At 45.7% G+C, this 23263-nt stretch overlaps 3 protein-coding genes across 17 annotated transcripts in view; 1 reads left to right on the top strand and 2 right to left on the bottom strand.

Annotated features, from left to right (window-relative positions):
• The window catches only part of LOC127043168 (troponin T, cardiac muscle-like), a 255113-nt gene that overhangs the window by 2032 nt on the left and 229818 nt on the right, over positions 1-23263 (top strand). For 12 of the 14 annotated variants that reach the window (XR_007772149.1, XR_007772157.1, XR_007772162.1 and 9 more), the window contains one exon: positions 153-491. Coding sequence is in view for 1 of the 14 variants with exons in the window: in XM_050936996.1 (XP_050792953.1) it covers positions 9533-9713 (181 nt within the window). In the remaining 13 variants the exon portion in view is untranslated. Of the gene's footprint in view, positions 1-152; positions 9714-23263 lie in introns of those variants that run through there. The other 2 variants (XR_007772152.1, XM_050936996.1) reach the window with 2 other exon arrangements.
• Positions 17269-18571, bottom strand: SMKR1 (small lysine rich protein 1). The gene is made up of 2 exons (XM_050937039.1): positions 18470-18571; positions 17269-17745 (listed from the first exon to the last, which is right to left on the bottom strand). The coding sequence occupies exons 1-2, from the start codon at positions 18569-18571 to the stop codon at positions 17542-17544; spliced, it is 306 nt and encodes a 101-aa protein (XP_050792996.1). The 3' UTR covers positions 17269-17541.
• STRIP2 (striatin interacting protein 2) overlaps positions 17709-23263 on the bottom strand; it is a 93779-nt gene continuing 88224 nt past the window's right edge. The window contains exons 21-22 of one of the 2 annotated variants that reach the window (XM_050936849.1): positions 21144-21205; positions 17709-17745 (exon numbers count right to left, since the gene is read on the bottom strand). In XM_050936849.1, coding sequence (XP_050792806.1) covers positions 21180-21205 — 26 coding nt within the window. In that variant the 3' untranslated portion in view covers positions 17709-17745; positions 21144-21179. Of the gene's footprint in view, positions 17746-21143; positions 21206-23263 lie in introns of those variants that run through there. The other variant, XR_007772141.1, reaches the window with a different exon arrangement.

Here is a 23263-nt window from a genome sequence, read left to right as displayed (position 1 = left end):
AGGTACGGGCCATTGGGGGCTGTGGTAGAGAAGTATGGACCATTGGGTGCTGTGATAGATGAGTACGGGCCATTGGGTGCTGTGATACAGAAGTATGGGCCATTGGATGCTGTGATAGACGGGCACAGGCCATTTGGTGCTGTGGTAGACAGGTATGGGCCATTGGGGGCTGTGATAGAGAAGTACGGGCCATTGGGTGCTGTGATAGATGGGTATGGGCCATTGGGTGCTGTGGTAGATGCGTACGGGCCATTGGGTGCTGTGATAGAGAAGTACGGGCCATTGGGTGCTGTGATAGATGGGTACGGGCCATTGGGTGCTGTGATAGAGAAGTATGGACCCTCGGGTGCTGTGATAGATGGGTACGGGCCATTGGGTGCTGTGATACAGAAGTATGGGCCATTGGGTGCTGTGATAGACGGACACGGGCCATTGGGGGCTGTGATAGAGAAGTATGGACCATTGGGTGCTGTGATAGATGGGTACGGGCCATTGGGTTTTGTGATACAGAAGTATGGACCCTTGGGTGCTGTGATAGATGGGTCTATGAGTCTATAAAGAGCAGAATTATCAGACACATAGAGGAACACAATATGGTTGGGGAAGAGTCAACAGAGCTTTTGTAAAGGGAAATCATGCCTCATCAATCTATTTGAATTCATTGAGGGGGCCTACAAGCACGAGGACAAGGGTGATCCTGTTGATATACTGTACTTTTAGACTTTCAGAAAGCCTTTGACAAGGTCCCTCACCAAAGCTCTTAAGCAAAGTAAGCAGTCATGGGAGAAGAAGGAAGGTCCTCTTACTGATCAGTAACTGGTTAAAATACAGGAAACAAAAGATAGTAATAAATGGTCAGTTTTCAGAATGGAGAGAGGTAAATAGTGGTGTCCCCCAGGGCTCTGTACTGGGACCAGTGCTGTTCAACATATTCATAAATGATCTAGAAAAAGGGGTAAACAGTGAGGTGGCAAAATTTTCAGATGATACAAAATTACTCAAGATGGTTAAGTCCAAAGCAGAACAGAAAAGGCTGCCATCACCGGTGAAGCAAAGATCATGGGTCATGATGTGCTGAGACAAGTTCTTAGCTGTCACTGGTCCTATAAACACTTGTAGATGGAATCTGGACATGAAGAGAGCATGGATGTGACAGCATAAGGAAATTCCAAATTTGCAGTCTGCAGAGGCAAATATCTATGGTAATGATCTTAAATTTATATAACACATTTTGTCTCTAATGGTCCTTGGAACTTAATTGGATTAAAAAAACAATTAGGTGCAGTTGGACTGGACAGAGTAAATCTATAAAGGCTATAAACCTTTTTGCTTCAGAACACGTCTTCCAATAACTGCTTTGGAGTCAGAAAGAAACTTTCTCCATAGGCATGTCGGTGCATAAATGTCCATTGTGAGAGCTTTTACAACTTTCTCTGAAGCATCTAGTACTGACCACTAGACCACTGGTCCCATCCAGTATGGTAATTTCTATGTTCCTGTGATCTCAGAGCACTTTATAACCCAGTATACAGACTATACACCAGGATCATTTCAGCCACTAACTGAAATGCTGCTACATCTGGAATGAAACACAGCAACTTTTCAACAGCACACAGCAATACTAAATAACCAGTTAGGCCAGAAAATGAAGACTATTAGATAATGTTTTCACCCCTTAGCTCAGAGAGCCAAGTGAAACCACAGGTGGATTTTAAGTATGCAAAATGAATTTAACTGAAAATATGTCTTCATTGCAGAGTTAATCTGAGTGCTGGGCACTTGAGTCTTAGCACCCAGTTAGCCTAGCTCAAATTTGAGTATTTTGCACATCCACACTGGTGCAGCAGTCACTTGTGTGAGGTACTAAGATTTCTGGGGTCACATCCCGTAGTTCTTAACTCTGTATGGCTTGCAGTGTATGGTGAGAAAATTTGTCTGTCTTCCAAGGCTCCTGTGCGGAAGTGGGCTTAGCCTACCAGCTCAGTAAAGTAAATCACTTCTGGCTTGGCCTGCTTTAGATGTTTCTCTGTGGCTTCCATTCCAGCCAGTCGCAGGGCATGGATCCAACTTAGGACAATGAGCTGTTCCAAAAGTTGGCATTATTGCAACTCTTGTTTCAGAACCAGGAGGTAGAAACAAGGCATGAGAAATGGTGGAGGGTATTTTGACAGCTGCTTGTCACCCTGAGAAGATGGCAGAGTGGCTTGCTAAGGAGATCACACAGGTCGCATGCGGACAGGGAGCAGTGGAAACCATGGATGCAAGTTTTAATAGTTGTGAAGTCCCCGTTTGCTGACCAGTGGTTCTGGAGCAGGGCTACAAGCTCAGAGTGGTGGTACTACATCATCATTCAGACCTGAGATGACCAGCAGTGGACCCAGAACTTCTGCGTGGAGAAGACCACATTTCTTAGAGCTGTGTGAGGAACTTGCTCCCCACCTTTCAGTGCCAGGACATGCAAATGAATCAGGCCATACTAGTCCAGAAGCAGATTTTACTATTGCTATCTGGAAGTTGGCTACCCCAGACAGCTGCAGGTCTGTTGCTGGTCAATTTGCCATTGGCAAGTCAACAGTCGGTGCTGTGGGGATGGATGTTTGCAAGACAATTATTGCTGTGGTTCACCCAGGCGTGGTGGAGATTGCTAATGGCCCTGATATAAATTTGAGCAAATGAGCTTCCCGAACTTGGGGCCACTGATGGGACACATATGCCCATTGTTTGCTCCCTCCCTCAGCCAAGATGCTCACGAGTTTGTAAATCAAAAAGGATACTACTCACTACTTAAGTGGGTTAATCATGGAAGGAGAATCCTGGACACCAATATGGGGTGCAGGGATAGGGAGAGTGATGCCAGGGTATTCCAGAGAGCTGGTGTTTTCAAATTTGGACCAATGGGACTTAATTCACACCCTACAATATGGCTATCAAGAGGATGTTTGTGTCCACTATTGTTTTGGGAGATCCAGCCAATCCTCTGCTGCCCTGGCCCATGAAGCCCTGCCCTGATATGAGAACACCTGGAAAAAGAAGGTTTCATAGTTGTAAGATGGTGGTGGAACGTGCATTTGTCCAACAGAAGGCAAGGTAGCATTGCCTACAAAACTGGTTGGCTGCTAGTACATGTAATGCCCTTCAGGTCACTGGGAGATGCTGTGCAGTATACAATACATGTGAAGAGAAGAGGGCGCATGTTGGCCAAGAATGGGTTCATGCCTGGGCTGGCTTACAGGCCTGGTATAAGCAGTCAGAAAATGCCCCTCTGATAACTGGGTTGGATCCCGGTGAGTGATGGTAGAAATAGATGCCTTGTATTTCCACATCCTTGGTTTGGAGGGGAAAATGGGGGAAGGGATAATGTGAGCACAACGTTAGGGTGGGGTATCAGTTTACCAATTCTATGTATTAATCAGAGATTGTATTGCAAGCTTTGCATTGACGTTCCTGGCTCTCTTTATTGTTGTAACGTCTATCCACACCTTGGTGTCAGCTTCTGGCCTGCTGGCAGGATAATTTATGCTATCTCCTCTGTTCCAGTGGTGTGGAAGCACAGGAAAAGTGTAGAAATGTTGCCTCTTGTGCAGGCTGTGCGCAAGGTGGGGTTTAAAAGTTGAACCAATGACTTCCAATGCAGAAAAAGGGAGGAGGGTAGATGGCAAGAAAATATTGCTCGGGGGGAATTGGAGAACTACCAGCACAAAGTTAATTATTCTAAAGCCACAGTGCAAAATGAATGGGTTACCAGCATGAGTGTAAGCAGCACTTGGGGTTTAGTCTAGAGACCTAGACAGACCAGCTAGCCTGGACTGACAATACACCAAAATTGGGTGAGAAGTTTTTTATGTGTTGATGAGAGCTAAATTGGGACAACACCTGAATAAGAGCCCAGGTCAGCTCTGCAGTGAAGACATAACCATGCGCAAAATTTGAATCTGATTAGGTCACTGTTAAGAGGTTAACATCTGCCATGGAATTTTAATGATTACAAATGGGCAGGGATTTGTGGTAAATCTCATCCAACAGAAAACAACATCAGAAGGTTGACTCCCACCTTCAATCAGTCCAGGATGTCAACTTCCATCACCCACTTGTTTCAAAGAAGTACCTTCGTGCTTTCTCCCATACTGCCCCCCATACTTGGGAAAAGCTCCCCATGAACATCTGCAAAAGTAAATCATTATCCTCCTTCAAAATCCTCCTTACAACTCTCCTTTGCCTGGAGGCCCACAAAAACTTGACAATGGTTGTGCTGCTGTCGTGCTAAAACCACTCCTGATCATGCTGTCCTGTACTCATTGTTTCCTTGGACTCCCCCCATCAATTTACTTGCATCCATCTGTTGTCTCTTGTCTTCTACTTAGATTGTAAGCTCGTTGGGGCAGGATCTGTCTTTTGGGTCTGCGTTTATACTGCATCTAACACAATGGAGGTCTGGTCCACGACTGGGGCTCCTGGGTGCTACAATAATACAAACAAATAATAACAGAAGAGCACCTCTTAACACTGCACTGGGTCATTGGCTCAGTGATGATGAGTCAAGGAAGGGGTATCACTGTCACCCTGCTGAACCACCAATACCACATACACTAAGGCCTTGTCCGCATACAATTTCCCATCATCGCACTATTACCATCGCACAAGACATTTCCCATCATCGCACTATTACCATTGCAATTCCTCTGGTGGCAGCAGTGGCAGGCGGACTACTGTAGACAGTGTACCAGCATTTACTGACATTTTCAGGCTCAGCACTGTGTTGTCAAGACCAGCTCTATACCAGTGCTCCCGCCAGTGAAACGGCAATGGGGGGAGGTTTCTAAACAAAACAAAACAAGTCCACTGTAGCCATAACAAAAGTATTCCTTAGTCATCTCCCATGTACACACTGAACAAGCATGACGTTGCTTATCTTAGGAGAACAGATGGGATGACAACAAAGTGTCTATTACAGTGCTGTACTTATATGGGGGTTGATCTTTGATGTATTGGAAACAAGTGGGCCGTATAGAGCAGTGCAGTGGAAGGAACATTCATGGCTGCGATTATGCTAGAAGTCCATTTCCTACAAAATGTCCCATCTGTCTCCTTAAATGTAAGATAACTGCTCCCTGATGGCATTACTTAGCTGGCTACATTTTTAACCACTTTGAGGTGGAATCCCAGACGCTCAGAATCTTGTGCATTATGGAAAGCAAATTGATAAAACGTTTAAAAAAACCCACCTGTCTTAGAGATATAGATGGGAAAAGCACATAAGATATTATAGCCAGTATGCCACAAGCAAGTGAACAAGAATGATCACATAAAGAAGTAAACAAGCAATTTTGGACATGTATGTTACAGAAGGAAAGTCTTAAACTGTTGCCTGACTTTTTCCTTCTCTCTAAGAGAGGGAAAATATTCTTGCATTTATTTCTTTGTTTAGGTCTTTGCAACAGTGATAATTCTGTAATGGACTATAAAGTAGATTTGCATGACTCATAAAGTGCTGGGCTGCTTTTCATTACTCCAGGGAGAATGTTGATAGTGCAATCGGATTGTAAGTAGCATGATTCTAGGAATTATCTTTGACTCGGTTCCTGATGCCACAGTGCCTAGATCAGGGGTGGCCAGCCTGAGCCTGAGATGGAGCCAGAATTTACCAATGTACATTGCCAAAGAGCCACAGTAATACATCAGCAGCCTCCCCAGCAGCACACCCCCCCCTCCGCTCCCAGAGCTGCCCATGCACCGGCAGCCCCACCAATCAGTGCCTCCCCCTTCCTCCCAATCAGCTGTTTTGTGGCGTGTAGGAGGCTGGGGGGAGGGGGGAGGAGTGAGGGCCCAGCTGGCTCAGGGGAGGGGGCAGGAAGGGGTGGAGTGGGGGCAGGGCCTGTGGCAGAACCAGGGGTTGAGCAGTGAGCATCGCCCGGCACATTGGAAAGTTGGCGCCTGTAGCTCCAGCCCCGGAGTCAGTGTCTATACAAGGAGTCGTATATTAACTTCTGAAGAGCCGCACGTGGCTCCGGAGCCCCAGGTTGGCCATCCCTGGCTTAGCCATCCCTGGCTTAGATAGATGGATTAGACAGAAACTATTCCTTTGCTTGGGGATCTGTAAGAAGCTGAATTCATTTAAGGCTCTGCATTAACCACACCTAGACACAGCTCACTGTCAGGAAGTTTTTCCTGATCTTAGTCCCAAGATTTCCTCTCTCAAATTTAATTCTTTAGTCCTAGTTCTTCCTCCTTGAACTGCCCTAGATAAGTATTTGCTTAGTTTATGTGTTGCTTTGCCAAGCTCTACCTTTTAGCCCTTAACTTTTCCTCATAATTCAATTCCTCCAGACTGCTAATTATTTTTAATTTCTCTGATTTCTCTCCAACTTGTCAATATCTTTCTGGTGGAGACATGTCCAACTGATTGCACTATTTCAGGTGTAGTTGTACCAGAGCCATGTCAAGAGGGTTTTACAGCACTACCTCTGTGTTTTGTGATATGATATCTCTGGGCATGCTGCCCAGAATTATCTTTTTTTTATAGTCTCTCTCTCCTTGGTGGGTGAGTGTGCCATATGGAGATAGTGCACCCTGAGCATGGAATAGAGATGGTTTGTGAACCCCAGGGTGAGCAAGGCCCATAGGGTTAGGAAGGATGTGAGTGGAGGGGCGTTCCTTCTGGGGTTATTTGTTTAGAACTGGATTCGGGATTCAGGGATGATGGCCTCCGTTGCCAGACCTGGAGGGTCTTATTTGGGTGCCTGTCTGTGTCATGAGCTGCATCCCTTCAAAATGGCCAAGAGGGTTGAAACATACTGCTTTGTTTGGTGGTATAAAGGCCTGAGGTGGGGAATCACAGTTGTGAGGGCTTGGAGTCCTTGATCCCTGGTCAGCAGAAGATCAGGCAGGAAAAGACTTTGTAGGAGGTGAAAACCTGGAACAAAACACCTAGTTTGGCAGGACCCACCTTTTTGTTCTGTGTTCGTACAGCACTTAACATAATGGGGTTCTGGTCCATAACTGGGACTCTTAAGCACGACAGTAATACAAATAATAAACAATGTCATGGTGGCAGTGGTTTCACCTGTTATTTTGCAGTGCCATGGGATCTAATCACCAAAAACAGTCAAGGCTTCAGTTCGGCCACTTAGAAGCCTGCCCCTCCTGCATGACAGTTACTTGTCAAAACAGAATCTGTTAATAACTAATTACTTTTTTCTGCCGACACAGTATATAGAAACAGAAAGTGATAATGCTGGATGGATATAATCAATCTCCTCTGTACCATCTCCTCTGGCAAGATGGTAGTTTCAGGAACATTTATACAGTGACATCTCTAGAAGAGCCCACTCATTATTTATATAGTGCCAACAGTGCGCCAAACTTCTTACAGTATAAAAGCGAGGGCCAAGTCAGAAAGAGCTTACAACAAAAATAGGTCATGGGCAGATGAAAAATAGGTTGCAATGAAAAGGAGATGAGCAATGCAGTTTGCTACAGTTCATGGTAGGTCTGTGATTTTAATGTATTCATTATTAAAAAGTTGTATCGATTTTTTTAAAAATACCAGCACTGTTAACACTCCCTTGTGGGGTGAACTGATTTATGGACTTTATGGAAGACGTGTGTTTCTGTAACTCTTCTATCCTTCTTTCTTAAAAGACCACTCCAAAGTTTCCACAGGCGCACTGAGGGAAGTTCTGCTCTGCCTTCATTCAAAACTTCATCTTTGATCCACCTTTATTATGCAACCATGCTTCCTTAAGTGGTCACTGAAGACTAGCTTCACAGTGTGACACTTATGCTTTGCTTTCCTTCATTTTTATTCTGCGCAATTTCAGCCTAAATTGCGTACAGGGGAAAACAATTTTTTCCCATCTGGTATAGACACCTGAATGTGCTACAGTATGGTACATTATACTTATCTCTCATTAGCAAGGATAGGGGAGGATATGATAGTGATAGAGGTCTACAAAATCATGAATGGTGTGGGGAAAGAGAATAAGGAAATATTACATATTTCCACAAGTTGAATGTGTGTTGTGCGAAGAACTCATTGCCAGGGGATGTTCTGGAGGCTGAAAGTATAACTGGGTTAAAAAAAGAATTAGATCAGTTGATGGAAGATAGTTCCATAAATAGCTATTAACAAAGACGGATAGAGACACAAGCCTATGCTCTAGCTGTCCCTAATCCTTGACTTCCAGAAGCTGGGAGTAGATAACAGGGAAGGGATCATTTGATATATTGTCCTGTTCTGTTCATTCCTTCTGAAGCATCTGTTACGGTCACTTTCAGAAGACAGAATAGTCAGCTAGATGGACCATTGGTCTGACCCAGTATGGCTATTCTCATGTTCTTAACAATCAGAATGGTTGAGTTTACCACTGTAGTGGAATGATAAGCTCAAAAAGATATAGTTTCTTTCCTCTCTGGCTTTTGGAATGTAGATGACTTACAAAAGGGAGAACATTTTATATTTTTTTTTAATTTAAAAAGGAAAACCTGCAAGAGATGGGCCTCTTACAAGAAATTAGGTTGGATGACTCTATTATGACTGAAGAACAAGTGAAATGTTAACAATACAAAAACCAACAAAATTGAGAAGGGAAGGTATCTTTAGTCAAACTGCTGAAAACTTTTTTTTTGTTCATTTATTTTTGTTGACACCTATTGAACTTCAATGTCTAATTAGCCTTTTTGACAAAAAGGGGCAAATATATTGAATCTTTTGTTAAAAGCTTTTTTATTATGGAATTAGTGCTCACAAACATCCAAGAGGTCCTCCAACAAAACCAAGGCCTGGTCTACACTATGTGTTTATACTGATTTTAGCAGCGTTAAAATGATTTAACGCTGCACCCATCAACACAACGAGGCCCTTTATATCGATATAAAGGGCTCTTTAAACCGGTTTCTGTACTCCTCCTCGACGAGAGGAGTAGCGCTGAAATCGGTATTACCATATTGGATTAGGGTTAGTGTGGCCGCAAATCGACGGTATGGCCTCCGGGCATTATCCCACAATGCACCACTGTGACCGCTCTGGACAGCAATCTGAACTCGAAGGCACTGTCCAGGTAGACAGGAAAAGCCCCGCGAACTTTTGAATTTCATTTCCTGTTTGGCCAGCATGGACAGCTCACCAGCACAGGTGACCACGCAGAGCTCATCAGCACAGGTAACAATGCAGTCTCCTGAGAATCGAAAAAGAGCTCCAGCATGGACCGCACGGGAGGTACTGGATCTGATCGCTATATGGGGAGAGGATTCTGTGCTAACAGAACTCCGTTCCAAAAGATGAAATGAAAAAAACATTTGAAAAAATTTCCAAGGCTATGATGGAGAAAGGCCGCACCAGGGACTCAGTGCAGTGCAGAGTGAAAGTTAAGGAGCTCAGACAAGCCTACCAGAAAACCAAAGAAGCAAACGGAAGGTCTGGGGTAGGGCCGAAAACATGCTGCTTCTAAGCTGAGCTGCATGCAATTCTAGGGGGTCCGCCACCACTACCCCACCCCTATCTGTGGATTCCGAGGTGGGGGTAGTAATCTCAGCCATGGCTGAGGATTCTGCGGACAGGGAAGATGAGGAGGAGGAAGAGGAGGAAGAGCTTGCAGAGAGCACACAGCACTCTGTTCTCCCAAACAGCCAGGAGCTTTTTCTCACCCAGACGGAATTACCCTCCCAGCCCTCCCAAGCCACTAGCCCAGACAATGAAGCCATGGAAGCGACCTCTGGTGAGTGTACCTTTGTAAATATAAAACATGGTTTAAAAGCAAGCATTTTTTAATGATTGATTTGCCCTGAGGACTTGGGATGCATTCATGGCCAATACAGTTATTGGAAAAGTTTGTTAACATGTCTGGGGATGGAGCGGAAATCCTCCAGGGACATCTCCATGAGGCTCTCCTGGAGGTACTCCAAAAGCCTTTGCAGATGGTTTCTGGGCAAGGCAGCCTTATTCCGTCCACCATGGTAGGACACTTGACCACACCATGCATGTAGCAAGTAGTCTGGTATCATTGCATGACAAAGTCTAGCTGCGTATGGTCCCAGTGATTGCTGGCATTCAAGCAACATCTGTTCTTTATCTCGCTGTGTTATCCTCAGGAGAGCGATACCGTTCATGGTAACCTGGTTGAAATTCAGGAATTTAATTAAGGGGACAGAGATGGCCATTCCTACTGGGCTGTTTGCCTGTTGCTTAAAAGAAATCCTTCCTTGCAGGTAGCCAAGCGGGGGGAGGGGAGGGGGGGAATGGCGCTGAGCTTTTTCGCGTTTGGTTAGCAGGGATCTTCCCTGCTACCAGCCACGCGGTCGGGGGGGGGGGAGGGGAGTGATTAGCAGTGATCTTCCATGATACCAGCCACACGGTGGGGGGGGTAAAGTAATCATCCCAGAGAATTGGATGGGGAGGTGGTTTCTGCTGCTGCATGTTAACAGGAAAGAAGCATCACTGAACGGGATTTGCTTGGTATTTGGGAAAGGAGGGCACTGTGTATATGAAGGCTGCAGAAGCCAAAAGACAATGGCTTACCATGGCCGCATGCAAGCTGAATTCTGCTGTCCAGACTTGCGTCTGTGAGATCTCTAACACCAGAGCCGCAGGCACTCAATATTAAGATGCAAAATGTGACGTTGTAGTGAAATCACATGTGCTATGTAAGGTGAATAGTGTTGTTCACCGTGAAAGAGTATAAGCATTGTCCTGTAAAATATATCTTTTTAAATACTTCTCTCCGGTTTTTTCCCTCCCTCATGCAGCTGCAAATTTTTCAAGCCTCCCTACTCCATCCCGAAGGCTATCTCAGATAAGGCGGCAGAAAAAAAAAGACGCGAGACAAAATGTTCTCTGAAATCATGGAAGTAACCCGCAATGAAAGAGCTCATCTGAATGAATGGAAGGACGTGGTAGCAAATTACAGGAAAGATGCCAGTGAACGTGAGGACGGGAGGGACCAGCGTGAGGATAGGAGGGATGAACTTGAGGAGAGGAAGGACGCTCGAGATGAGAGGTGGCGGCAGGAAGATCAGCGGTGGCGGGATGCAACGCTGGGGCTGCTGCGTGATCAAACTGACATCCTCCGACATCTGGTGGAGCTTCAGGAACAGCAGCAGGGTCACAGAGTGCCGCTGCAGCCCCTGTGTAATCACCTTCACCCCTCACCATGTTCCATATCTTCCTCATCCAGACGTGTAAGAACGCGTGGGGGAAGGCTTCATGCACCCGCCCACTCCACCCCCGTGGACAGCCCAACCAAAAGGCTGTCATTACTTTGAAATTTTTTTAGTGCCCTTTTCCTTCCTTCCTATCCTCCTCCCAAACCACACCCAGGCTACCTTGTCAGTCTTCTCCCTCTTTTTATAATGACTTTTTAATAAAGAATACATGATTTTTAAATTATAGTGACTTTATTTCCTTAAGCAAGCTGTAATCGAAGCAGGAAGGTGGGTTGCTTACAGGGAATGAGTCAATCAAGGGAGGGGGGGTTCATCAAGGGGAAACAAACACAACAGTCACACCGTTTCCTGGCCCGTGATGAAACTAGTTTTCAAAGTTTCTCTGATGTGCACCGCTTCGTGGTGTGCTCTTCTAATTGCCCTGGTGTCTGGCTGCATGTAATCAGCGGCCAGCTGATTTGCCTCAGCCTCCCACCCCGCCATAAAGGTCTCCCCCTTACTCTCACAGAGATTGTGGAGCACACAGCAAGCAGCAATAACAATGGGGACATTGGTTTGGCTGAGGTCTGATTGAGTCAGTAATGTGCACCAGCACACCTTTAAACGGCCAAATGCACATTCTACCACCATTCTGCACTTGCTCAGCCTGTAGTTGAACAGCTCCTGACTACTGTCCAGGCTGCCTGTGTATGGCTTCATGAGCCATGGCATCAAGGTGTAGGCTGGGTCCCCCAGAATAACTACAGGCATTTCAACATCCCCAACTGTTATTTTCTGGTCTGGGAAGTAATTCCCTTGCTGCAGCCGTTTAAACAGAGTAGTGTTCCGGAAGAGGCGAGCATCATGAACCTTTCCTGGTCATCCCATGTGGATGTTGGTGAAATGTCCCTTGTGATCCACCAGTGCTTGCAGCACCATTGAAAAGTACCCCTTGCGATTTATGTACTGGGTGCCCTGGTGCTCCAGTGCCAAGATAGGGATATAGGTTCCATCTATCGCCCCACCACAGTTAGGGAATCCCATTGCAGCAAAGCCATCCACTATGACCTGCACATTTCCCAGAGTCACAACCTTTCATAGCAGCAGCTTAATGATTGCTTTGGCTACTTGCATCACAGCCGCCCCCACAGTACATTTTCCCACTCCAAATTGATTCCCGACTGACCAGTAGCTGTCCGGCTTTGCAAGCTTCCAGAGGGCTATTGCCACTCGCTTCTCAACTGTGAGGGCTGCTCTCATCTTGGTATTATGGCGTTTCAGGGCAGGGGAAAGTAAGTTACAAAGTTCCATGAAAGTGCCCTTACGCATGCGAAAGTTTCGCAGCCACTGCGAATCATCCCAAACCTGCAAAACTATGCAGTCCCACCAGTCTGTGCTTGTTTCCCGGGCCCAAAATTAGCGTTCAATGGCTAGAACCTGCCCCATTACCAGCAGGATCTCCAAAGTGCCAGGGGACCGCGGTTTGAGAGAATTCTGTGTCCATGTCCTCATCACTCTCGTCACCGCTCTGCCGTAGCCGCCGCCTCCTTGCCTGGCTTTGCAGGTCCTGGTTCAGCACAGACTGCACGAGAATGCGCGAGGTGTTTACAACGTCCACGATTGCGGTCTTGATCTGAGCAGAGTCCATGCTTGCTGTGCTATGGCGTTTGCACAGTTCACGCAGGAAAAAAGGCACAAAATGGTTGTCTGCTGCTTTCACGGGGGGAGGGGTAAGGCTGTACCCAGAACCACCCACGACAATGTTTTTTGCTCCATCAGGCACTGGGATCTCAACCCAGAATTCCAGAGACTGCGGGAACTATGGGATAGCTATGGGATAACTACCCACAGTGCAACGCTCCGGAAATTGACGCTAGCCTCGGTACATGGACGCACACCGCCGAATTAATGTGCTTAGTGTGGCCACGTGCACTCGACTTTATACAATCTGTTTTACAAAACTGGTTTATGTAAAATCAAAATAATCCCATAGTGTAGACATACCCCAAAGAACAACAAACCTGACATTTCTAATGTAGAAAATAAGCAAAAAAATATTTAAACACATACAACTTTGAAGGCCTTCTTCATCCATTATTAAGAAGCAATAAGGGTTAAAAGCCCAAAAATCCTTTCCAGGTTACCTTTAAAGACATTATCACAGAGACTTAGTTTTTTATATGAAAAATGTGTGATAGAAAACTTGAATAGAAGTAAGAGTACAGAAGAGGGAATGCTTGGAGCATGAAACTTTCTGCTGCCAAGTGTGGTGGATTGTGCCTTCTGCTTAAACACATTTTTGCCAATATGTAGTCTCCACTCACACATGAACTGGATAACCACATTCATGTGCTCCCTGACGCACACCACCCAAGGACATGCAGGTGAGAGGCCAATGTATTTTTAACAGCATGGTTTTGATATTGAACTTCCTACAGGAAATGCTGATCTTACTCACTCTGAGAACAGCACATGGTGCATGACAACTGCTAAGCAACAGATAGCAGAAGGGAGGAAATATTGTTAACGCTGTAACAAATGCGTGGCCACCCAGGACATAACATTTTTAACTGTGCTACACACCAACCCTTCAGAACTTCTCAGCTCCTGAACCACCCACTTCCATTGTAACAATTTGTTCACTTGCACGAGTATAACATGTAAGCAGCAGCTACACCTAAGAAAGTTTTTCTTAGATTGAGGCGCAACAGACTTTATTGATGCTTTTTATTTTTTAGAAGCGGAGCCTGAGGGGAATCAAGTTTCTCCCAAGCTCCAACTGCTACCTATTGTGATAACTGAATGTGTAAAACCATCTGCTGTAGAGTCATCTCGTAGTGACTGAGGGTGTATCTATACTACAAGCGCTGCAGTGGTACAGCTAAATTGACCTATATTTTAGGTGTAGAACAGGCTTGAGATTGCACTAATGTCACCGATCATTTGAGCTAAAGAATAATCTCCACTAGCTTTTAGCAGAATGCACAATGACACAGTTTGGAAAAGAAGTCAAATTACTGCAAGAGGAAAAACAAGGAAATGTGACAGGTAAGGACCCCTTATCTTCTACCATATATTGTAAGGCTTTATGTAAGGCTTTCCAAACATAAGAAATTAATAGCAACTTTTCAGATATATTTGAGGGCCAAAGCTTTAACGTCTGCACTTCACCAGCCCCCATGTGGAGTCCTAGGCCTCATCATGCAGAAATTAAAAGAACTTTTTTTTTCATATTTAAGCCTAGAGCTGAAATGTGTCTTGTAGAGCCAATATTCAGTCTGTTACAGATATGTTAAGCCTGGATTTACATAGGAACATAGACCACCAGTCCAGTCTGGTATGGCTATCTAGTCCAGTATCCTGTCTCTGACAGTAACCAGTACTAGCTGCTTCAGAGGAAGTTGCAAGAAATCCTGCATTAGGCAGTTATAGAATAACCTGCCGTTAGGGAAGTTATTTTCCTAAATTCATTGGTAAGAGAATGACTTGTACAACAAAGTAGGAGGGTTTCTCTCTCTTCCAAGCTCTTGGTGTTTTTTAAAGTCCTTGCTAATGCAACTCAGGGATTTTTTTTTTAATCCATGTAAAATATCCAAATGTTTTGTTAAGTAATTTGAAAGTGCACACAAGTCACACCACACTTTTCCCTTGCCCCAGTAACTAAAAGATGGTAATTCTCTCCCCTGGAGAATCTACCAAACTGATACACTTCTGTGAGGATACTGGATCAATGAAGGAGCAGTATGTGCTGGCTATGCTGCACGTTCTATGGAGCACTCAGAAGATCAGGCAGAATAGAAGACTGAGCAGACCCTGAGATGGGAAGGCTCACCACACAAGGAGACAAATCTGAGTCTCAGTGGACTGGCAGAAGCTACTTGGGTCTCCAGTTTTTAAAGTCAAACCTCCCTAGCTGAGAGTAATTGGAGAAGCTTTAGATTTACCGACAGACCTAAATGAATTGCTAGTGATGAGCTTTTGGGCCCAACAGTGAGTGAGAAAGCTTTAGGAGTTGTCTGCTAGGTGTGTTGCTCTGCTGGTTTACGAAGCCTTCCCCTTCAGGCCTGAAACCGGGTGAGGACCTTTTCAATTTGCCTGACAGACTTGCTTGCTACCTCTCAGGCTTAGGCAATGCCTCCTGAGAAGCTGCATAGCAGCCAGCACAATAGTTGATTTGCTTTTTGGTAATTTTCTCTTTCCTCCATTTTTTAAAAGGAAATTTTCTCCTCCAGCCCCACCTGCCGTGACTGTCAGCAAGAACAAATGGTATAAAAGGAAGGAGAGGCCCTGGCTACTTCTAATTTAGTGACAGCAGAAATAGAGCTTGGTTCATTCTGTTTCAAGAGATATATAGACCCCTTTCACTTGAGATACAGGTGAATGTGTTAGCAACATAGGCCACATGACATACAGCTAAGTAGTTTTAATTGTAATATGTTCATGAGCAATCTACAAACCAAGATTTAACACACTTTGAATAATTAATAGATTTAATAAAATGTCATAGAAAGAGGCTACGTTCATTTACCCAGCTCTGTTGGGCAGTGTCCCTTGAAAATAAGCAGAAAATGCTGGAGACACTAAGTCTTAGAGGACAGCTGGCAAAGCACAAATACATTCCAGTGCCTGGATGCACAATTTCTTCTGGATCCTGGGACGGAACTTCGCAACCGCTCTGCATCCAGGCTTATTATTCATCCAACAGCTTTATTTGGGTATCAGATTGCATCACTTTTCCCCAAGTCTCTTTCGCCCCTTCTGTAAATTGACCCTGTACACCTGTCTGACAAATCATCCAAGAACTGGTTCAAGCTCTGGGGTAGCTTGGGATGTACTATGCAGATAGGGCAGACTGTTGCTCTCTCTCTTTGAAGCCACATTATGGAGGAGAAAGAATAGTCACAGCTGTACGGTGGGACCTGAGACATCCTGCTGGATGATGGGGGTGGTGGCGGTGGAATGTGATTCTATGGTGAGAATATGCCATTGTGGGTGGGAGGGTGGCGTGCTGGCCAGTATAGCAGACAGGTCAAGTTCAGTTATATCTGTACAACACCACTAGAGTAGCAGGTTTGCACTAGTGTAAAGGGTGGAAATATTTGGCCCTCTAAGCAGAACCACAGAACTATGAACTTCCCAAATGAGACCTGTGCATAGAATCTCCATCTGATTTCCATAGAAAATCTCCATCTTGCAAGGCCACAGCAGGGCCTACCAGGCATTTAGTAATAAGATAGGTCAAATTATTATTGGTTCTAAGCTGCTCTTCCAAAGTCAGTAACACATTTTACCTAGAACTCAGAAAGGCGTCAAATTCCTCCTTACTTCAAAGACAGTCAGAAATTGCTTTCAGTCCGATTCTTCTGGAGCTGTTCAGACAGACAATGATGCCAAACCTGCAACCAAAGGGGCCACACCCCAGGCAGAAACCAGCTGAAAGTTTCCTGCTCATGTTATGCCACATGGGGTGGTGCACAAGCTTTCATGCTGGCAATAACTTGAGCATCCTAGGGAATCAGGATGTCTCCCTCTTTTATTGTAGCCCTGGCTCATTGCAAATTTTCCTCTCCTCCTGTTTGAGGATACTTCTATCCACTCATCCACTTACTTACTCCAACACATACATCAGTTCTTAACACATTCCCTATTGCCCCAACCCTCCGAGCTGGCAATGCACAAGAACTTGGGATAGTTAAGAAAAACATTTCATACCAAATCCTGGGCCTTGTAGCTGGGAGTGGATGGAATAACATTTGCTTGAACCAGTCCTGTGATAAATATGTGCTGTGGGCACACAAACTTTGCCCAACAGGTGACTGATTAGCAGTTTGCCAGGCACCCAAGGGCTGCATTTAATTGGTATAAAATGGAACTGATTGTAGCCACTCTAATCTTTAACACGAAACTTGCGGCCTTCAGCCAGGATGCTTGGATTGAGAGAGATCACTGCATGCTGGGCCATGAAGTCTCCATGGGCTGCAACTTATGAGACTGCACTTTGGCAACCCTTGGTTTAGCAATGGCAGACACACCAGCTTTGATGTGCACTAGCTTTCAAAGAGCAGGCGTAGCAGCAGGAGCTATCTCCCCCCACTCACAACCTCCCCCCACCCCGCACATCATTAGAATTGCTCACAGAGGTGCAATGTTTTATTTGCTGCCAGAATTAGCAGGCCAACAGCCATGGTTAATATTACACTGGCACAGTAAGCATCTTAAATTAACATTTACTACCTTATGCTCGAATCATAACAGGAGTGTCTTAGTACTGGCCTTCACAGTGATTATGGCAAACCATAAGAGTTAAAAACCTGAGTGATCACTTTGCTTTCAACCCTTAACAAGGGTTCTCCTTTTCGCGGAGAAGCCTGATGTATGATGGGTCCTTTGCCTTCCATCCGATTACTACTTTCCTTTCTTCCCCTTCTTTTTGGGGGAGTCAGGCCAGTTAAAGCCACGGAACTCCAGGCAGGCAGCAGCATTGTGAGAAATGTAGTAGGCATTGAGCATGGCAGCTGGGCTAAGGATATCCACTTCGCTCACGGGCTTCTTTGTTTTCTTCCTGGAGCCTCTGGATTTGCTGCGTTTGGATTTGCCACTTTTACCTGCCTGTAAAAGCAAAACAGCAACAAAACACCCAGGGATTGCAAACAGATCTGGATCACGATTGTGTCACTGCCATCAACAAGAACTCAGAGCACCTCACTCCTACACTGCAATACTACCTTGCTCATCCAGTACTGGGGTCCCACAGAAAGCTATATTGCTGCACCAAAATCATGATCTGCAGCACCCTCAGTGATGTTAGTCCAGGGTCTCTTGACCACAGACTATTATCCTGGGTGTGTGGATTTTGTTATATGGACTAATGGCTATGACACAGTAGGACAAACCTACCAAATTGATATCTACTCTATGGACCAGGTTAGATTGTGAAAAGGTCACCAGGAAAGAAAGGCTGCATAGATATTTTTACTAAAACTGGTGGATTAAAGTGAGCAATCTAACCAGTCAATTAGTGCTCCAAACTGTGTTTATATCTAGTTAAAAAACTATATCTGCACAGGCTGAACATTGTTAGTCCATACAGAACAGGTGGTTACTCAGAGCTTCTTGAATGAATGCACTGAAATGTCATTCTGAAGCACATAAAATGTATGTTGTATCACCATCCTCTACTCTTTGTTTGTCTTGAGACTGTAATCTAGGATGTTACAGCACCCAGCCGGCGCCTTTGTCTGCTCCTATAATACTACTGCTTCTAATAGCAAAAACATAACTACCCGCTTTAGGGAATACATCTATAGCGAGCAAGTATCTATTTAATACTCACTGAGAGCCTGATCAAAACCCCGCTGACTCCAATCAAATTGAATGGGTTTGGCTCAGGCCCGTAGCTCCCACAATGCTGCCACAGAGGACAGATTCTCTGCATATGGTCATTTTCAACATTTAAAGATATAGTCAAGAATCTGTAGAAAAAACATGCAGGAAATATGGAAACACCTCAAGATGAGCAAATGTGATGAGGATAAGGAAGTGTGATGTTTAAGGCTACAGCACAGGTGCAGAGAATTGAATAATGAGCTAGTTTCAAGAGGAAAGGAAGCGTAGGATTCTTGAATACCTAAGTGATTAAAGGCTCTTGGACTTTGGCCTCATGCCAAACATCACATCCTCTGCACATTGGGTAGCCTAGTGTTACTGCCTACCTAGCGATGTGTTACATAGGTAACTTCACATGCTCTTCAGAATGACTGGATTGATGCATTCTTCACAAGAAACCCATCAGTTGATGCACAAGAGAAACAAATGACTCTGATACTGTTAGAAACGTTATGAACATCATCATCACTTCAGGAGACAACTTCATCACTATGGGAACAGGAGTGCATGTACCACATTTTTACAGCGTAAACCGTGCGAAGTACTTCCATGGCTCAGTACACGTCAGCAGAAGAGAGGCATAAATGGAAACTCAGTGACACAATCCTGGAACACGACCCATCTAAATCAATCCACAGATAAACATGAAGGAACATGTATGGTAAAAATAAGAGGAAATGCTATTCAAATGAAACACAGAGCCAAACTGCAGCATCCTCAGAAAGAGAAAACCAATCCCTCCCTGAAGGAAAATGCAGAGCACAAGCTGTAGGGCAGTGGCTCTCAAACTTTTGTACTGGTGACCTCTTTCACATAGCACGCCTCGGAGTGCGACCCCTCCTTGTAAATTAGAAACACTTTTTACATATTTAACACCATTATAAATGCTGGAGGCAAAGCGGGGTGTGGGGTGGAGGCTGGCAGCTCGTGACCCCCCATGTAATAACTTTACGACCCTCTGAGGGGTCCCAACCACCAGTTTGAGACCCCCTGCTGTAGGGAATGAAGGTTTAGGATACAACACTACCTATCATGTGGAAAGCAAACTGTTTGCAATCAGACATCTATTAGCATAAATGACAAACTTTCATACAAGTAGTAGTTGCACAGCTATAATTTGCTGAATACTCATTGTAATGGAACGTGTATGGTTTATGACATAAGTGCACTGCTTATGTAGACAGATTTTTAAGCAAGCCTCCTGAATTATACTCCCATACATTTGTGCCCTGAAAACTGATGCACTGGCAAATTTTTGAAGCGCAGTTACCTTCCTGCTGGAAGTTAGTCCCATAGCATTAAAGTGTGCACAGCATTTTGTGATCTTTCAGAATCAAAGACACTATATTTAAGTGCAAGTTGTTATGGGGGCCGCACAGTTATTCAGGAGATGGCAATTGTCTCCCCACTACTGCTCTCCTTTGTTGTGAGAGATGCCTCTAACCTCCCGCTTCTTTGCTTGCCCACAATCATTATCAGCAGTGAAGTACTTTCATTATTTCTGATGAGCTCTGGGTCCCCATTTCCTGTCTCTCCATTAAACTGCAGAACAGGAAGCTGAAGTCTGCATATTCTGCTGACATGTTGCAACATAACCTGGAGGATTCCAACCTAAGGATCTCTTATAAACTTCCAAGGCATCCAAAGGCTGCATCTCACTTATATGGCATTGAACAGATTGTGGCCCTCCCTCATCTCACGGAGGTATAGCTCAGACAGTTCACAGATCCAAACAAGATCTAAGTAGCTATTCTATTCTGGTTCTTATTCCGTGCCCAGCACCACAGTATTTTGGCACCTTCCGAAGATGTTGGACATTTCTACTCTTGTGGAAAGTGCAATGGAATCTTTATTGACCCCAAGTGGTCAGAATTTTCATGTTATGAAGCATGTGCAATACTTTACTGCCTACTTACAAATATGGCAAAGTAGAAACTGGTGCATCCAAACATATAACATAAAATGTAAGTTAGGTAGGTCACCTTGTGTTCATCAGCCTTGAAAATGAGCCTTTCAGCTTCATAATACAGTAGAACCCCAATGTAATGATCACTGGTCTTATAAATGACCAGTTATATGAACCATTTTTATCCCTTGATCAATAAGGTACATAGGTATTTACTTGAGTAAGGAGCACAGGTCAGGTGCACTCACAGCAAGGGTGTACTGACCTTCCTTACACACTGGTCAAAGTGCCTTAGTAACATGACAAAAGTGCTGTTAATGAAGAACATGTTGACATCCTTTCACATTTTGATGTCTTCAGGCACTGGAAATCCCTTAGCAGTGCTTTGATGGACAAGAAGATGACCAGTGTAACTTGGTGGCAAAGAAGCAGTTCTTTTGAAGAGAAATCAGCTATTTATTTAACCAGTGACTACAGGGACACCACAGCACAATATGTTCATACAATGCTGTATGAAGTAGTGAAATCCATCTTCAAGATTGTAATAGAAATATTGTATACGTTTATTACCATTCATTATGTACACTATCACTGAACATTAGTAAGCTAGTTTATGCACCTTGTCCACTCTAATTTTGAACTCCTGTGCCCAATTAGTTCAGATTGTACTGCAGTAAATATAATTGTACATTAAAAAAAAATTAACTTGTATTACCATGGTAAGTCCTTTTATTGACCTGAACTGATGGACTCAGCATGAAGACCTGAAGATAGACCCTGCAATATACAAATCATGCAGAGGGTTACACACTATGCAGATATCACAGTATTGCTCTCTATTCCCCCTCATCCCTATGGCTATTTACAAAAAGGAAATGCAACAGGTAGTAAAATGAACTCCCCCTCAAAAAAACTTCAGTCTTCTACTGATAACTACAGTAGGCTAGAACTCTTAACTGTAAGTTGCAAAAACAGATCTGTTGAATCATCTACACCAGTTGTTCATGATTCCATAGTCGGCTAAAGATTTCCTGCTTTGCTCTAAGACAAGACAGTTCTCCTCTGTTGTAAGAGACCATCTGAATATCAGAAGTGCAATGAGTTAAGAAAGAGGGTGAGGGAAGAGACCTAAATTGCAGCTCACTGTGTTACAGATAGCAAACTGGGAAAGAACCTAGTGGTGGCAGATGTGCAATAGTTCTGTTAAATTACTACAGTTTATGGTTAACAACCCTCCCCCTTAATAATCAACTTCAGTTCCAAAATTGCATTTGTGATTGGAGAGGAAAGAAAACATTCTCTCTCCGGTATTTCTTAAGCGTCTATCAGTATCGCACTGCAACTTCATTGTTGCAAAGCAGGGAAAGAAGAAACAGGAGAATTCAATCGCCAAGGAAACTTTCTCACATGCGATCAGCAATGCACCGTCGTGTCCAAGGAAGTTAAGCAGCACTGTCTGGAACACGTTATCACTGGAGGATTTCAACCCAGGCTAACCCCCAGGCAGGGGTGGTCGAGGCGCACTGACTCTTGCCTGAGCTCAGCAGGGACAGACTAGATGGCCTCTTGAGGACCCTTCCAGCCCTACACTTCTGTGATTTATTTTCTCCCTGCAGAAAGGCGAATGAGGACTGTGTGCAGTTCTGGCTAGCCAGGCCTCGCACTCGTTCCCCAGCCGGGACCGCCCCCTCACAAGCCCAGAGCCGCACAGGTGAAACCGCAGCTTCCACCTTACATCCAAGCCCCAAACCAGGCATGTAACCGCGTAGCCCCCCCGCTCCCAGGAACACCGCACCATTGCGGAGCCCAACGAGCAACCCGTGCGCTGGGACCGACGGTGCATGTCTGGCCGGGCGCAGGGCTGCACCCCCCGTGGGAGGGCACACGCTTCCCCCGCCTCAGCGGAGCCACCCATCGCCCCCCGGCGCGGTGCAAACGCACCGCCTCTGCTGCACGGGCTGCAGCCCTGAGCGCGCGGCAGCACCGCTTGCGGCACCCCGAGGCCGCTCGCGCTCTCCGCCGGGGCCAGCAGAGGCAGCCGGTGGGCGTGGCCTCCTCCGAGGAGTGGGTGGGGCCTCCCCTGTGTTTACGCCTCTCACGTCCCGTTACCAAGGAGCGGGCGAGGCTCGGCCAGACCCCGCCCCCGCCCCCGCCCGCCTGCGCAGTCGGCACGTCTGCAGTCAGGGCGGGAAAGCGCTGCCCGTGGCGGGGGGGAGTGTCGCCCGTCCCCGCCCTCAGTACTGGACAATCTGTCAGGAAACAGCGCAAGAGGCTGCCCAGCCCCCCCCCCACACCCCCCCAAAGCGCTAGGGGCCGCCCAGCCTCCCCCCCCACACCCCTCAAGCGCTGGCGCTTTACCCATCACCAGCCTCTCCCCACACACCCCCCCAAAGCACTAGGGGCCGCCCAGCCTCTCCCCCCTACACACACACAAAGCGCAAGGGGCCAACCAGCCTCCCCCCACACACGTCCCCGAAGCACTAGGGGCCGACCAGCCTCCCACACACACACACACACACACACACACACACACCCAAAGCGCAAGGGGCCGCCCAGCCTCTCCCCCCTACACACACACAAAGCGCTAGGGGCCAACCAGCCCCCTTCACATATACACACACCCGAAGCACTAGGGGCCGACCAGCCTCACACACACACACACACACACACACACACACCCAAAGCGCAAGGGGCCACCCAGCCTCTCCCCCCTACACACACACAAAGCGCTAGGGGCCAACCAGCCCCCTTCACATATACACACACCCGAAGCACTAGGGGCCGACCAGCCTCACACACACACACACACACACACACACACACAAAGCGCAAGGG

The sequence above is a fragment of the Gopherus flavomarginatus genome, chromosome 1, assembly GCF_025201925.1.
Source record: "Gopherus flavomarginatus isolate rGopFla2 chromosome 1, rGopFla2.mat.asm, whole genome shotgun sequence".
NCBI lineage: Eukaryota > Metazoa > Chordata > Testudines > Testudinidae > Gopherus > Gopherus flavomarginatus.
The sequence above is the reverse complement of the archived record's forward strand: the minus strand, read 5'-3'. Positions and strand labels throughout refer to the sequence as shown.